Source organism: Pseudophryne corroboree, chromosome 6 (assembly GCF_028390025.1).
Source record: "Pseudophryne corroboree isolate aPseCor3 chromosome 6, aPseCor3.hap2, whole genome shotgun sequence".
Lineage (NCBI taxonomy): Eukaryota > Metazoa > Chordata > Amphibia > Anura > Myobatrachidae > Pseudophryne > Pseudophryne corroboree.
This window is the reverse complement of record NC_086449.1, coordinates 311,459,203-311,476,792: the sequence shown is the minus strand read 5'-3', so window position 1 is coordinate 311,476,792 and position 17,590 is coordinate 311,459,203. Positions and strand designations below refer to the sequence as shown.

Here is a 17,590-nt window from a genome sequence, read left to right as displayed (position 1 = left end):
TAGCTATCATTTATGGATTGCATAATAAGATATGATCAAATCTGATTGGTTGTTATAGGTAAAACCTCCGCTTTAGTAAATCAATCTGTAATGCTCAGATTTAATAACCTGCACCTAGGATGTATAAATAGCAAACAGAATAAATAAATAGTCGATTGAGTGATACAGTTTTTGGGCTATGGAGTATACAGATAATGATGTTCAACTCTGTGGTATATATATAATCATACATTTCTATGTTAAGCATTATTTTTGTTATTCTTTTGCATAAAACCAAATTAGAGAGTAACCATTTTAGAAAGTTGGGGATTTGTTTACTAAAGGTCTATTTTCATTGATTTCAAATCAATGAAAATCAGTCTCAATCGATGCTGGCTTTCAGAGACTGAAACACACATTTGCTTAAGATTATTTTTCATATTCATTTTAGCAAATGTGTGTTTTAGCCCTGGAAGCACAACATCGATTTAGATCGATGGTTCCCAAATTAGGCCCTCAGGACCCCCAATAGTTCATGTTTTCTAGGTCACCTCACGGAATCACAAGTGAATTAATTAGTTCCACCTGTGGATCTTTTTAAACTGTGTCAGTGAGTAATGAATATACACCTGTGCACCTGCTAGGTCACCTGGAAAACATGAACTGCTGGGGGTCCTTGAGGACCGAGTTTGGGAACCACTGATTCAGATCAATTTTTCTCTGACGTCCTAGTGGATGCTGGGAACTCCGTAAGGACCATGGGGAATAGCGGCTCCGCAGGAGACTGGGCACAAAAGTAAAGCTTTAGGACTACCTGGTGTGCACTGGCTCCTCCCCCTATGACCCTCCTCCAAGCCTCAGTTAGATTTTTGTGCCCGGCCGAGAAGGGTGCACACTAGGGGCTCTCCTGAGCTTCTTAGTGAAAGTTTAGTTTTAGTTTTTTTTATTTTCAGTGAGACCTGCTGGCAACAGGCTCACTGCATCGAGGGACTAAGGGGAGAAGAAGCGAACCTGCCTGCTTGCAGCCAGCTTGGGCTTCTTAGGCTACTGGACACCATTAGCTCCAGAGGGACCGAACACAGGCCCAGCCTCGGAGCTCGGTCCCAGAGCCGCGCCGCCGGCCCCCTTACAGAGCCAGAAGCAAGAAGAGGTCCGGAAAAATCGGCGGCAGAAGACATCAGTCTTCAACAAGGTAGCGCACAGCACTGCAGCTGTGCGCCATTGTAACTCAGGCACACTTCACACTTCGGTCACTGAGGGTGCAGGGCGCTAGGGGGGGGGCGCCCTGAGCAGCAATGTAAACACCTTGGCTGGCATAAATACACCACATATAACCCCCAGGGCTATATGGATGTATTTTAACCCCTGCCAGAACTCACCAAAAAGCGGGAGAAAAGGCCGCCGAGAAGGGGGCGGAGCCTATCTCCTCAGCACACGGGCGCCATTTTCCATCACAGCTCCGCTGGAAGGACGTCTCCCTGACTCTCCCCTGCAGTCCTGCACTACAGAAAAGGGTAAAAAAGAGAGGGGGGGCACTAATTTGGCGCAGTTTTAATACTAACAGCAGCTATAAAGGGAAAAGCACATTTTATAGTGGTATTCCTGTCTATATATAGCGCTCTGGTGTGTGCTGGCATACTCTCCCTCTGTCTCCCCAAAGGGCTAGTGGGGTCCTGTCCTCTATCAGAGCATTCCCTGTGTGTGTGCGGTGTGTCGGTACGATTGTGTCGACATGTTTGAGGAGGAAAATGAGATGGAGGCGGAGCAATTGCCTATTATAGAGTTGTCACCCCCTAGGGAGTCGACACCTGAGTGGATGAGCTTATGGAAGGAATTGCGTGACAGTGTCAGCTCTTTACGACAGACAGTTGACGACATGAGACAGCCGGCTACTCAGCTTGTGCCTGTCCAGGGGTCTCAAACGCCATCAGGGGCTTTAAAACGCCCGTTACCTCAAATGGCAGACACAGACACGGATACTGACTCCAGTGTCGATGATGAGGAGACAAACGTGACTTCCACTAGGGCCACACGTTACATGATTGAAGCAATGAAAAATGTATTGCATATCTCTGATAATACAAGTACCACTAAAAAGGGTATTATGTTTGGTGAGAAAAAACTGCCTGTAGTTTTTCCTGTATCCGAGGAATTAAATGAAGTGTGTGATGAGGCGTGGGTTTCCCCCGATAAAAAACTGATAGTTCCTAAAAGGTTATTGGCATCGTACCCTTTCCCGCCAGAGGATAGGGCACGTTGGGAAACACCCCCTAGGGTGGATAAAGCGCTCACACGCTTGTCTAAACAGGTAGCACTACCCTCTCCTGATACGGCCGCCCTAAAGGAACCTGCCGATAGAAAGCTGGAGAATATCCAAAAATGTATATACACTCACACGGGTGTTATACTGCGACCAGCAATCGCCTCAGCCTGGATGTGCAGTGCGGGCCTGGCGTGGTCGGATTCCCTGACTGAAAATATTGATACCCTAGATAGGGACAGTATATTACTGACTATAGAGCATTTGAAGGATGCATTTCTATATATGCGTGATGCACAGAGGGATATTTGCCGACTGGCATCAAGAGTTAGCGCGCTGTCCATTTCTGCAAGAAGAGGTTTATGGACGCGGCAGTGGTCAGGTGATGCGGATTCTAAAAGGCACATGGAAGTATTGCCTTATAAGGGGGAGGAGTTATTTGGGGTAGGTCTATCAGACCTGGTAGCCACGGCAACTGCTGGAAAATCCACATTTTTACCCCAGGTAGCTTCTCAACCTAAGAAGACGCCGTATTATCAGGCGCAGTCCTTTCGGCCCCATAAGGGCAAGCGGGCAAAAGGCGCCTTATTTCTGCCCCGTGGCAGAGGGAGAGGAAAAAGGCTGCAACAAACAGCCAGTTCCCAGGAACAAAAGCCCTCTCCCGCCTCCGCAAAGTCCTCAGCATGACGCTGGGGCTTTACAAGCGGACTCAGGCACGGTGGGGGCCCGTCTCAAGAAGTTCAGTGCGCAGTGGGCCCACTCGCAAGTGGACCCCTGGATCCTTCAGGTGGTATCTCAGGGGTACAAATTGGAATTCGAGACGTCTCCCCCTCGACGTTTTCTAAAGTCTGCTTTACCGACGTCTCCCTCAGACATGGAGGCAGTATTGGAAGCCATTCACAAGCTATATTCCCAGCAGGTGATAATCAAGGTACCCCTCCTACAACAGGGAAAGGGGTACTATTCCACACTATTTGTGGTACCGAAGCCGGACGGCTCGGTGAGACCAATTTTAAACCTAAAATCCTTGAACACTTACATACAAAGGTTCAAATTCAAGATGGAGTCACTCAGAGCAGTGATTGCAAACCTGGAAGAAAGGGACTATATGGTGTCTCTGGACATCAAAGATGCTTACCTACATGTCCCAATTTACCCTTCTCACCAAGGGTACCTCAGGTTTGTGGTACAGAACTGTCACTATCAGTTTCAGACGCTGCCGTTTGGATTGTCCACGGCACCCCGGGTCTTTACCAAGGTAATGGCCGAAATGATGATACTCCTTCGAAGGAAGGGAGTTTTAGTTATCCCTTACTTGGACGATCTCCTGATAAGGGCAAGATCCAGGGAACAGTTGGAAGTCGGAGTAGCACTATCTCAGATAGTGCTGCGCCAGCACGGTTGGATTCTCAATATTCAAAAATCGCAGCTGATCCCGACGACACGACTTCTATTCCTAGGGATGATCCTGGACACAGTCCAGAAAAAGGTGTTTCTCCCGGATGAGAAAGCCAGGGAGTTATCCGAACTAGTCAGAAATCTCCTAAAACCAGGCCAAGTCTCAGTGCATCAATGCACAAGGGTCCTGGGAAAGATGGTGGCTTCTTACGAAGCAATCCCATTCGGCAGATTCCACGCAAGAACCTTCCAGTGGGATCTGCTAGACAAATGGTCCGGGTCGCATCTTCAGATGCATCAGCGGATAATCTTGTCACCAAGGACAAGGGTGTCTCTCCTGTGGTGGTTGCAGAGTGCTCATCTTCTAGAGGGCCGCAGATTCGGCATTCAGGACTGGGTCCTGGTGACCACGGATGCCAGCCTGAGAGGCTGGGGAGCAGTCACACAGGGAAGAAATTTCCAGGGCTTGTGGTCAAGCCTGGAGACATCACTTCACATAAATATCCTGGAGCTAAGGGCCATCTACAATGCTCTAAGCCTAGCAAGACCTCTGCTTCAAGGTCAGCCGGTGCTGATCCAGTCAGACAACATCACGGCAGTCGCCCACGTAAACAGACAGGGCGGCACAAGAAGCAGGAGGGCAATGGCAGAAGTTGCAAGGATTCTTCGCTGGGCGGAAAATCATGTGATAGCACTGTCAGCAGTGTTCATTCCGGGAGTGGACAACTGGGAAGCAGACTTCCTCAGCAGACACAACCTCCACCCGGGAGAGTGGGGACTTCACCCAGAAGTCTTCCACATGATTGTGAACCGTTGGGAAAAACCAAAGGTGGACATGATGGCGTCCCGCCTCAACAAAAAACTAGACCGATATTGCGCCAGGTCAAGGGATCCTCAGGCAATAGCTGTGGACGCTCTGGTAACACCGTGGGTGTACCAGTCAGTGTATGTGTTCCCTCCTCTGCCTCTCATACCCAAGGTACTGAGAATCATAAGAAGGAGAGGAGTAAGGACTATACTCGTGGCTCCGGATTGGCCAAGAAGGACTTGGTACCCGGAACTTCAAGAGATGCTCACAGAGGACCCGTGGCCTCTACCTCTAAGAAGGGACCTGCTCCAGCAGGGACCCTGTCTGTTCCAAGACTTACCGCGGCTGCGTTTGACGGCATGGCGGTTGAACGCCGGATCCTGAAGGAAAAAGGCATTCCGGATGAAGTCATCCCTACCCTGATCAAAGCCAGGAAGGATGTAACCGTACAGCATTATCACCGTATTTGGCGTAAATATGTTGCGTGGTGCGAGGCCAGGAAGGCCCCTACAGAGGAATTTCAACTGGGTCGTTTCCTGCATTTCCTGCAAACAGGACTGTCTATGGGCCTAAAATTAGGGTCCATTAAGGTTCAAATTTCGGCCCTGTCGATTTTCTTCCAGAAAGAACTGGCTTCAGTTCCTGAAGTTCAGATGTTTGTCAAGGGGGTACTGCATATACAGCCTCCTTTTGTGCCTCCAGTGGCACCTTGGGATCTCAATGTAGTTTTGGGGTTCCTAAAATCACATTGGTTTGAACCACTCACCACTGTGGACTTAAAATATCTCACATGGAAAGTGGTAATGCTGTTGGCCCTGGCTTCAGCCAGGCGTGTCTCAGAATTGGCGGCTTTATCCTATAAAAGCCCTTACCTAATTTTTCATACGGACAGGGCAGAATTGAGGACTCGTCCTCAATTTCTCCCTAAGGTGGTTTCAGCGTTTCACTTGAACCAGCCTATTGTGGTACCTGCGGCTACTAGGGACTTGGAGGACTCCAAGTTGCTGGACGTAGTCAGGGCCCTGAAAATATGTTTCCAGGACGGCTGGAGTCAGAAAATCTGACTCGCTGTTTATCCTGTATGCACCCAACAAGCTGGGTGCTCCTGCTTCTAAGCAGACTATTGCTCGTTGGATTTGTAGTACAATTCAGCTTGCACATTCTGTGGCAGGCCTGCCACAGCCAAAATCTGTAAAAGCCCATTCCACAAGGAAGGTGGGCTCATCTTGGGCGGCTGCCCGAGGGGTCTCGGCTTTACAACTTTGCCGAGCAGCTACTTGGTCAGGGGCAAACACGTTTGCTAAATTCTACAAATTTGATACCCTGGCTGAGGAGGACCTGGAGTTCTCTCATTCGGTGCTGCAGAGTCATCCGCACTCTCCCGCCCGTTTGGGAGCTTTGGTATAATCCCCATGGTCCTTACGGAGTTCCCAGCATCCACTAGGACGTCAGAGAAAATAAGAATTTACTTACCGATAATTCTATTTCTCGTAGTCCGTAGTGGATGCTGGGCGCCCATCCCAAGTGCGGATTGTCTGCAATACTTGTACATAGTTATTGTTACAAAAATCGGGTTATTATTGTTGTGAGCCATCTTTTCAGAGGCTCCTCTGTTATCATGCTGTTAACTGGGTTCAGATCACAGGTTGTACGGTGTGATTGGTGTGGCTGGTATGAGTCTTACCCGGGATTCAAAATCCTTCCTTATTGTGTACGCTCGTCCGGGCACAGTATCCTAACTGAGGCTTGGAGGAGGGTCATAGGGGGAGGAGACAGTGCACACCAGGTAGTCCTAAAGCTTTACTTTTGTGCCCAGTCTCCTGCGGAGCCGCTATTCCCCATGGTCCTTACGGAGTTCCCAGCATCCACTACGGACTACGAGAAATAGAATTATCGGTAAGTAAATTCTTATTTTATCAATCTAAAATAGACTTTTAGTAAACCTAGCCCTAGGTGTATAACGCTCTCAGTTGGTAGAAGTTAAGTGAGTTGTGAATTGCTGTGTGTTTGTACCACTAAATCTTAAACACAAATTGATTAAAATGTATGTGCTAATATTGAGTGTAATAAAATTTTATAACCTTGAGAATGGTTTCCATAGCCTGACAGGAAGCACTTCTGTGCAAATTGCAAGCATTTGTCTTCGTCAATAATTCATGTTGGGATTCTGAGTGGAACTCTGCAATGTCCTTCAGTTATATTATTAGAGAGTCTGGTAATATAAATAGATGCAGATATTTCACCTTAAGGAAAGTGACTGCTGACTTGGCCTCTTTATTTACAGGTAAGCTGTATATACATTTCCATGTGACCAGAACATCGCACATGATTTAAATCTGCTCACAGGGAATGTTATGATTTGGTATGTAGTCATTATGTTGAGTGAAAAGGTTGACACCGTAATGTCAACTCATGTCTTCATGGTTAAAATGTTGACACCTTCAAAATGTGACACGTGAAATGTCGGCACAATCAAAATGTTGACAAAATAAATTTTAGCGTTCAGCTGAAAATTGTGTGACATTTTGTACCTGTTTTGTGTTATCTTGATTCAGATTTGCTCATTTTATTTTCACCAATTGCATTGCTACTTTATTAACATTTACTAATCTCCCTACTTAGGTGAAATTGTGGTAAATGAAGTGAATTTTGTCAGAAAATGTATTGCATCTGATACAAGCCTCTATGACCTGTGGGGGAAGCTGGTTTGCACCAACTTTAAGATTTCATTTATTACAGATAATCTTCTGCCATTCCAGGTATGTACTCTTTTATATGTTTTATATATTACTATTCAGTGATTGCATTATGCTGGCCCCACCAGCGTGCCCTTTCATGCACTGACTTGGCGATTTACACCAAGCTGGACGAATCTGATTGCAGGATGACAGCAACAGCTTGTGTGTGTCACCAAACGTCAACATATAGGACATACAGTAACTGCACTCAGTTGGGAGACCAACACCATTCACCAGTCAGTGTGCTGTTGTGGCCACGCACTGTATGGCTGAGGGGATATTTAAAAAGGGGGAGGCACTCGATATACCAGCTGTCGGGATCCCGGCGCTCAGCATATCGGCACCAGGATCCCGACAACTATTCTTCCTCTTGGGGTGTCCACGACACCCCTGGAAGGAGAATAAATAGCCTAGTGCGCCACTGTGCCACCTGCGAGCCCGCTCTTTAGCGCTTGCCCTGCTGCCGGCATTCCGGTGGTGGGGATCCCAGCGCCGGTATGCTGTGCGCCGGGATCCCGAGCGCCGGCCTCCCTTAAAAAGGATATAGTGTGCGGCCACAGGCACCTCCAATCTTTAGATGTAATAGTGTAAGCACAACATATTAGTTATGTTAACCTGACTTTCCACTGCAGTTGTGTTTAAAAAGTAGTTTTAACTTCACCCTCCATTGCACACAGCTGAAGCACCTCTCCACTCTATAGGACAGGGTCCTAAATGGCTCTGATGGAGGCAGATAAAAATAAAATGAATATGGATCCTTCTATGTAATATCCTTGGTATATAAATCCACCATCCCATACAGAGCATACCTGCTAAATAACTGCAATATTGTCTGTCAGCGTCTCACTGTATGTTTCCAATAGTATCTCCCTCTTAGCATGACAGACTTCTGTGGGGGTGAAGGTAAAAGAGGACATGATAGGCACATTTTAGCCATGTGTAAAACCTTCAGTTATTGCAGGCATTAATTTCTACTCGGTAGTGTTCTATACTAATAACAAATGTTTATTTGCTATAAAAAGCAGCAGTCCCATGAACAAGTGTGTTTTTCCTTTGTTTTTGTTTATCCATGCTGCTATTAATGTATAATTCTGCAGAAATTAAATAGTGACATGTGACTATCTTTGCAAACAGTCACTTACCACATAATATAATGAGCAGAGAGGCTTTGGAATGTTTCTCTGAGCTCTGCATGCACTGTCCTCCCTTCATTCCCCCCCTATCTGCTTTCACATAACATGCTGAGTGTCTGTTTGTGACTGGCAACCATACGCCTTTGACTTACAGAAAGGAATTGAGAAGGAAATAATGATTTGCATAAAGACCGCAAAGAAAAACTGTATCCGGTACATAAAATGTCTATCAATAACTTAACTTGCAATATAAAGGGAGAATATTGTGCGATTGCTGCTGTAAGTTTAATATATATTTTACATGTTTTGTTAAATTAGATGGTTAGGTCATAATTTAAATCTTGTTTTTGATTTTTGTTTTCTAGAAATTTCACTATAAGAACCGCTTACTGGGTGAACATGATGTCCCACTAACTTGTATAGAGCAAGTTCTTGTAGGTATGTATTGAGGCGCAGATGAAAAGTATTATGGGATAGATAATTCAGGTGATTGGCTTTGTCATGATTTATTGCAGTCCTTATTGTAATCTATTTGCAAAAACCTCTCTCCCCTTATTAAGATGACATCACTAACATAGGGCTCATGAGATTTGCTATTATACGTTGCCAACTAATTTCTCTGACGTCCTAGTGGATGCTGGGAACTCCGTAAGGACCATGGGGAATAGACGGGCTCCGCAGGAGACAAAGCACTCTAAACGAAAGATTAGGTACTATCTGGTGTGCACTGGCTCCTCCCTCTATGCCCCTCCTCCAGACCTCAGTTAGATTTCTGTGCCCGGCCGAGCTGGATGCACACTAGGGGCTCTCCTGAGCTCCTAGAAAGAAAGTATAATTTAGGTTTTTTATTTTACAGTGAGACCTGCTGGCAACAGGCTCACTGCAACGAGGGACTAAGGGGAGAAGAAGCGAACCTACCTGCTTGCAGCTAGCTTGGGCTTCTTAGGCTACTGGACACCATTAGCTCCAGAGGGATCGACCGCAGGACCCGTCCTTGGTGTTCGTTCCCGGAGCCGCGCCGCCGTCCCCCTTACAGAGCCAGAAGCATGAAGTTGGTCCGGAAAATCGGCGGCAGAAGACTTCATTCTTCACCAAGGTAGCGCACAGCACTGCAGCTGTGCGCCATTGCTCCTCATACACACTTCACACTCCAGTCACTGAGGGTGCAGGGCGCTGGGGGGGGGGGCCCTGAGCAGCAATAAAAACACCTTGGCTGGCAAAATAATCACAATATATAGCCCCAGAGGCTATATATGTGATAATTACCCCTGCCAGAATCCATAAAAAAGCGGGAGAAAAGTCAGCCGAAAAAGGGGCGGAGCTATCTCCCTCAGCACACTGGCGCCATTTCTCCCTCACAGTTCCGCTGGAAGGAAGCTCCCTGGCTCTCCCCTGCAGTGTGCACTACAGAAAGGGTAAAAAAGAGAGGGGGGGCACTAAATTTAGGCGCAGTATAACTTATAGTAGCTATAAGGGGACATAATTCAGTTAGTCCCTGCATTATATAGCGCTCTGGTGCGTGCTGGCATACTCTCTCTCTGTCTCCCCAAAGGGCTTTTGTGGGGTCCTGTCTCCTGTTAAGAGCATTCCCTGTGTGTGTGCGGTGTGTCGGTACGACTGTGTGGACATGTTTGAGGAGGAGGCTTATGTGGAGGCAGAGCAGATGCCTATAAATGTGATGTCACCCCCTGCGGGGCAGACACCTGAGTGGATGGACTTATGGAAGGAATTACGTGCAAGTGTCGACTCCTTACATAAAAAATTTGACGACATGCCAAATGCGGGACAGCCGGCTTCTCAGCTCGTGCCTGCCCAGACGACTCAAAGGCCATCAGGGGCTCTAAAGCGCCCACTACCTCAGATGGCAGACACAGATGTCGACACGGATACTGATGCCAGTGTCGACGACGAAGAGTCTAATTTAATGTCCACTAGGGCCATTCGTTGCATGATTGAGGCAATGAAAGAGGTATTACACATTTCTGATATAAACCCAGGTACCTCAAAAAAGGGTATTATGTTTGGGGAGAAAAAACTACCCATAGTTTTTCCCCCATCTGAAGAACTAAATGAAGTGTGTGAAGAAGCGTGGGCTTTCCCCGATAAAAAATTGGTAATTTCTAAAAAGTTACTAATGGCGTTCCCTTTCTCGCCAGAGGATAGGTCACGTTGGGAAACTCCCCCTAGGGTGGATAAAGCGCTCACACGTTTGTCAAAAAAGGTGGCACTACCGTCTCCGGATACGACCGCCCTAAAGGAACCTGCTGATAGAAAGCAGGAGGCTATACTGAAGTCTATATATACACACACAGGTGTTATACTGAGACCAGCTATTGCTTCAGCATGGATGTGCAGTGCTGCTGCTGCATGGTCAGATTCCCTGTCGGAAAATATTGACACCCTAGACAGGGACACGATATTGCTAACCGTAGAGCATATAAAAGACTCAGTCTTATACATGAGAGATGCACAGAGGGAGATCTGCCGGCTGGCATCTAGAATAAGTGCATTGTCCATTTCTGCTAGGAGAGGCTTATGGACCCGGCAGTGGACAGGGGATGCAGATTCAAAAAGGCACATGGAAGTTTTGCCTTATAAAGGTGAGGAGTTATTCGGGGATGGTCTCTCAGACCTAGTTTCCACAGCAACAGCTGGGAAGTCAGCATTTTTGCCCCATGTCCCCTCACAGCCTAAGAAAGCGCCGTATTATCAGGTACAGTCCTTTCGACCCCAGAAAAACAGACGGGGAAAAGGCGGGTCCTTTCTGTCTAGAGGCAGAGGTAGAGGGAAAAAGCTGCAGCATACAGCCAGTTCCCAGGAGCAAAAGTCCTCCCCCGCCTTCTTCCAAGTCCGCCGCATGACGGTGGGGCTCCACAGGTGGAGCCAGGTACGGTGGGGGGCCGCCTCAAAAACTTCAGCGATCAGTGGGTTCGCTCACAGGTGGATCCCTGGATCCTTCAAGTAGTATCTCAGGGGTACAAGCTGGAATTCGAGGCGTCTCCCCCCCGCCGTTTCCTCAAATTTGCCTTGCCGACAACTCCCTCGGGCAGGGAGGCTGTGCTAGAGGCAATTCACAAGCTGTATTCCCAGCAGGTGATAGTCAAAGTGCAAAAAGGGGGGAACCTGGATTGCACATCCTATTACTAAAGATATCAAGAGGTGCTATCATGCTGAGGCTTCTAATACTATGCTGGGGGAAGAGAGATGCAGATGCACACTCTTAGCACTAAGAACACTGATAATAAAAATAATTTAAATAAACCCTCACAATTAACATGGAGTATAATTGAAGTTCTTAGCACACATTTGCGCAAATATGCGGGCCCATGTACCGCGGCCAGGTGACTTCATCACATGGGTCCCTAACATCCCTAATACTATCACATTCTATAAATTTATACAGGACTTACCTCTAAATAGGGCCTTATCAATGTGTGATCTGAAATGCTGGAACCCAGCTAATTAAAACACCTGAGGGTGAATGGGAGGAGTGCCAATCCAGAGGAAGGAAGCCTTGCCTTCCAGTGTACAATATATACACAAATATAGAGGAAAAAGGGGGGAACCTGGATTGCACATCCTATTACTAAAGATATCAAGAGGTGCTATCATGCTGAGGCTTCTAATACTATGCTGGGGGAAGAAAGATGCAGATGCACACTCTTAGCACTAAGAACACTGATAATAAAAATAATTTAAATAAACCCTCACAATTAACATGGAGTATAATTGAAGTTCTTAGCACACATTTGCGCAAATATGCGGCACCTCTTTATATCTTTAGTAATAGGATGTGCAATCCAGGTTCCCCCCTTTTTCCACTATATTTGTGTATATATTGTGCACTGGAAGGCAGGGCTTCCTTCCTCTGGATTGGCACTCCTCCCATTCACCCTCAGGTGTTTTAATTAGCTGGGTTCCTGCATTTCAGATCACACATTGATAAGGCCCTATTTAGAGGTAAGTCCTGTATAAATTTATAGAATGTGATAGTATTAGGGATGTTAGGGACCCATGTGATGAAGTCACCTGGCCGCGGTACATGGGCCCGCATATTTGCGCAAATGTGTGCTAAGAACTTCAATTATACTCCATGTTAATTGTGAGGGTTTATTTAAATTATTTTTATTATCAGTGTTCTTAGTGCTAAGAGTGTGCATCTGCATCTCTCTTCCCCCAGGATAGTCAAAGTGCCCCTACTTCAACAAGGACGGGGTTACTATTCCACACTGTTTGTGGTACCGAAACCGGACGGTTCGGTGAGACCCATTTTAAATTTGAAATCCTTGAACACATACATAAAAAGATTCAAGTTCAAGATGGAATCGCTCAGGGCGGTTATTGCAAGCCTGGACGAGGGGGATTACATGGTATCCCTGGACATCAAGGATGCTTACCTGCATGTCCCCATTTACCTTCCTCACCAGGAGTACCTCAGATTTGTGGTACAAGATTGCCATTACCAATTCCAGACACTGCCGTTTGGACTGTCCACAGCACCGAGGGTGTTTACCAAGGTAATGGCAGAAATGATGATACTCCTTCGAAAAAAGGGAGTTTTAATTATCCCGTACTTGGACGATCTCCTTATAAAGGCGAGGTCCAAGGAGCAGTTGTTGGTCGGAGTAGCACTATCTCGGGAAGTGCTACAACAGCACGGCTGGATTCTAAACATTCCAAAGTCACAGCTAGTTCCTTCCACACGCCTACTGTTCCTGGGGATGGTTCTGGACACAGAACAGAAAAAAGTGTTTCTCCCGCTGGAGAAAGCCAAGGAGCTGTCATCTCTAGTCAGAGACCTCCTGAAACCAAAACAGGTATCGGTGCATCACTGCACACGAGTCCTGGGAAAAATGGTGGCTTCATACGAAGCAATTCCATTCGGCAGGTTCCATGCAAGGACCTTCCAGTGGGACCTCTTGGACAAGTGGTCGGGATCGCATCTTCAGATGCATCGACTGATAACCCTGTCCCCAAGGACCAGGGTGTCTCTGCTGTGGTGGCTGCAGATTGCTCATCTTCTAGAGGGCCGCAGATTCGGCATACAGGACTGGGTCCTGGTGACCACGGATGCCAGCCTTCGAGGCTGGGGGGCAGTCACACAGGGAAGAAATTTCCAAGGACTTTGGTCAAGTCAGGAGTCGTCCCTACACATAAATATTCTGGAACTGAGGGCCATTTACAGTGCCCTAAGTCAGGCAAGGCCCCTGCTTCAAAACCAGCCGGTACTGATCCAATCAGACAACATCACGGCGGTCGCCCATGTAAACTGACAGGGCGGCACAAGAAGCAGGATGGCGATGGCAGAAGCCACAAGGATTCTCCGATGGGCGGAAAATCACGTCATAGCACTGTCAGCAGTGTTCATTCCGGGAGTGGACAACTGGGAAGCAGACTTCCTCAGCAGACACGACCTCCACCCGGGAGAATTGGGACTTCATCCAGAAGTCTTCCAAATGATTGTACACCGTTGGGAAAGGCCACAGGTGGACATGATGGCGTCCCGCCTCAACAAAAAACTAAAGAGATATTGCGCCAGGTCAAGGGACCCTCAGGCGATAGCTGTGGATGCTCTGGTGACACCGTGGGTGTACCAGTCGGTTTATGTGTTCCCTCCTCTGCCTCTCATACCAAAGGTACTGAGAATAATAAGAAGGCGAGGAGTAAGAACGATACTCGTGGTTCCGGATTGGCCAAGAAGAGCTTGGTACCCAGAACTTCAAGAAATTATATCAGAGGACCCATGGCCTCTACCGCTCAGACAGGATCTGCTACAGCAGGGGCCCTGTCTGTTCCAAGACTTACCGCGGCTGCGTTTGACGGCATGGCGGTTGAATTCCGGATCCTAAAGGAAAAGGGCATTCCAGAGGAAGTCATTCCTACGCTGATAAGAGCTAGGAAAGAAGTAACCGCAAACCATTATCACCATATTTGGCGAAAATATGTTGCGTGGTGTGAGGCCAGAAAGGCCCCCACAGAGGAATTTCAGCTGGGTCGTTTTCTGCACTTCCTACAGTCGGGAGTGACTATGGGCCTAAAATTGGGTTCCATTAAGGTCCAGATTTCGGCTCTGTCGATTTTCTTCCAGAAAGAACTGGCTTCAATGCCTGAAGTTCAGACATTTGTAAAGGGAGTGCTACATATTCAGCCCCCTTTTGTGCCTCCTGTGGCACCTTGGGATCTCAACGTGGTGTTGAGTTTCCTGAAATCACATTGGTTTGAGCCACTTAAAACTGTGGATCTGAAGTATCTCACGTGGAAAGTGGTCATGCTGTTGGCCTTGGCTTCGGCCAGGCGTGTGTCAGAATTGGCGGCTTTGTCATGTAAAAGCCCTTATCTGATTTTCCATATGGATAGGGCAGAATTGAGGACTCGTCCCCAGTTTCTCCCAAAGGTGGTGTCAGCTTTTCACTTGAACCAACCTGTTGTAGTGCCTGCGGCTACTAGGGACTTGGAAGATTCCAAGTTACTGGACGTAGTCAGGGCCTTGAAAATTTATGTTTCCAGGACGGCTGGAGTCAGGAAAACTGACTCGCTTTTTATCCTGTATGCACCCAACAAAATAGGTGCTCCTGCTTCTAAGCAGACTATTGCTCGCTGGATTTGTAGCACAATTCAGCTGGCGCATTCTGCGGCTGGATTGCCGCATCCATTCCACGAGGAAAGTGGGCTCTTCTTGGGCGGCTGCCCGAGGGGTCTCGGCTTTACAACTTTGCCGAGCTGCAACTTGGTCAGGGGCAAACACGTTTGCAAAATTCTACAAATTTGATACCCTGGCTGAGGAGGACCTTGAGTTCTCTCATTCGGTGCTGCAGAGTCATCCGCACTCTCCCGCCCGTTTGGGAGCTTTGGTATAATCCCCATGGTCCTTACGGAGTTCCCAGCATCCACTAGGACGTCAGAGAAAATAAGATTTTACTCACCGGTAAATCTATTTCTCGTAGTCCGTAGTGGATGCTGGGCGCCCATCCCAAGTGCGTATTGTCTGCAATACTTGTATATAGTTATTGCCTAACTAAAGGGTTATTGTTGAGCCATCTGTTGAGAGGCTCTGTTATATTTCATACTGTTAACTGGGTATAGTATCACGAGTTATACGGTGTGATTGGTGTGGCTGGTATGAGTCTTACCCGGGATTCAAAATCCTTCCTTATTGTGTCAGCTCTTCCGGGCACAGTATCCTAACTGAGGTCTGGAGGAGGGGCATAGAGGGAGGAGCCAGTGCACACCAGATAGTACCTAATCTTTCTTTTAGAGTGCCCAGTCTCCTGCGGAGCCCGTCTATTCCCCATGGTCCTTACGGAGTTCCCAGCATCCACTACGGACTACGAGAAATAGATTTACCGGTGAGTAAAATCTTATTTTTTCGATGCTTGTACCTTGATGTCACAGTTTCTAGATTGTGCGGTAGTAATGTACGGCACCATTCAAAGTGCATTGTTGTTGTTTGATCGTATAACATTTTTCCTGTGCTACTAACCCTGTAGGGAATGTCAGTATCTCATATTTGCAGCGGGTTTATTTGCATCATCATCCTATGTATTGCGTGTGCCGTTCTTTAATCACAGGAATATGTATGTCTGGTTTCTTTTTTAAGCTTGGTATTCTTGGTCCCCTGTATGTATAGAAGTGCATGCTAAAGAAGTGGCGCTAGCAGAGATACCAAATCTGATGCTCAAATTCTTATCTGTATTATCCAAAACTACTTCTTACCTGTCTAATTACAGAATAGGAGGCTCTGATCCAGGGCTGCATGGGCGATTTTGACTTGTTATTGTCCTATATATCCACGGGTCAAAATTGCATGTTTCATTTCAAAGAATGTAGAGTCACCAGCCCCCCATAGGGTGATAACTGTATTCATTTATATAACCTTTTCAGTAACTCCACGTTAAGTTATATCAGTGTGATACAAATTAACAAACAAATGGTATTGATTGTTACTTTCTATGCTTGTGCAAAAAGTTACTCTGAATTGTTCAGTTTGCACTTATACCTCTTTTTCCACCAAAGTCCTAGGTCTGACCTGGGATTTGGACACTGGTCCAAGCTGAGTCACACCTGGAACTTACCCCTTTCCCGCTGCAGCGTTGATGCGGGATATCCCAGATTGGCACCGTTTACACTACACATGGGTGCAATCTCTTTTGTCCGATGCTTGTGTATGACTTCAAGTCTGTAAATCTGGCATATCCGCACCTCCTGGGGGTGTGGCCTCAGACCCGTTAGGCCACAACCCCTCATTGAAGTTGTCTCACGTCATGATTGGGGCAAGCCCAGCACTCTGGCAGCTGCCGGGCTGCCCCCAGCCTCCATCCGCACAATCACTGAGCACTGCTTGCTATCTGCATAACAGGACAGACAGCGTGCGCCAAGTCCCCCAACCTCAACGCTCTCTAGACACTGTAGTTCGGAAGATATTGGCTCTCCACATGCTGTTACTGGATCCTGTGTTTGATGACCCAGGTTACCTGTTTATACTGCCCCCCCCCCCCCAATCCATGTCCAACCCTGCAAGTTTCCCGTGTTAGATTCCCGTGTTGATGCACGTTCATGTGCAAAAAAAACAGTTTTTCAAGGCAGTGGGAAAAAAGTATTACACTTCCTGAGATTTTTCTTTTTCCCTCTGATTGTATCTGATCCTTATGTACTTCCTGTTCTCAATATTTGTGCCGTCTCTTGGTCTCCTGCTATAACTTCCAGTCAGTATGTTTGTTTAAATTGATGCCCTTATTTATGAATAAGTGATAAATGTCATTGTGAGTGACAAATGTCACTGTGAGTGATAAATCGCACCAGCCAATCCGCTCCTGTCATTTTTCAAACACAGCCTGTAACATAGAAGTTAGGATCTGATTGGATGGTGAAATTTATCACTCATCGATAAATAAAGGGTATAAATCTGTAATTTAAAACTGTGTTAAATGTGGTTCGGCAATGGAAAGCAAGGGCCAGTGGTTTCACAGGCTCTGCCATACAACACTTAATTGATGTCTCTTGCAGATAAAAGCAAACTTCACATACAGTAATAATTTTCATTTGCTATTTGTTTCAGTAAATGACACAAAGAGAAAGCAGAAGATCCTCTCCTCAAATAAGAAACTAAAATTTAACCCCACAGAATTAATCATTTACTGTAAAGACTTCCGCATACTTCGATTTCGCTTTGATGAATCTGGACCTGAAAGTGCAAAAAAGGTGAAAATGGCCTGAAAAAGCGGCCCTGAATACATGTGCCTGCACGGAAGCTGTGGTTTGTTGGAAATTATTCTGT

At 46.8% G+C, this 17,590-nt stretch overlaps 1 protein-coding gene across 1 annotated transcript in view; it reads left to right on the top strand.

Annotated features, from left to right (window-relative positions):
- MTMR10 (myotubularin related protein 10) overlaps window positions 1-17,590 on the top strand; it is a 201,280-nt gene that overhangs the window by 136,244 nt on the left and 47,446 nt on the right. The window contains exons 3-5 of the mRNA XM_063926247.1: window positions 7,068-7,204; window positions 8,682-8,754; window positions 17,372-17,514. Coding sequence (XP_063782317.1) covers window positions 7,068-7,204; window positions 8,682-8,754; window positions 17,372-17,514 — 353 coding nt within the window. The remainder of the gene's footprint in view (window positions 1-7,067; window positions 7,205-8,681; window positions 8,755-17,371; window positions 17,515-17,590) is intronic.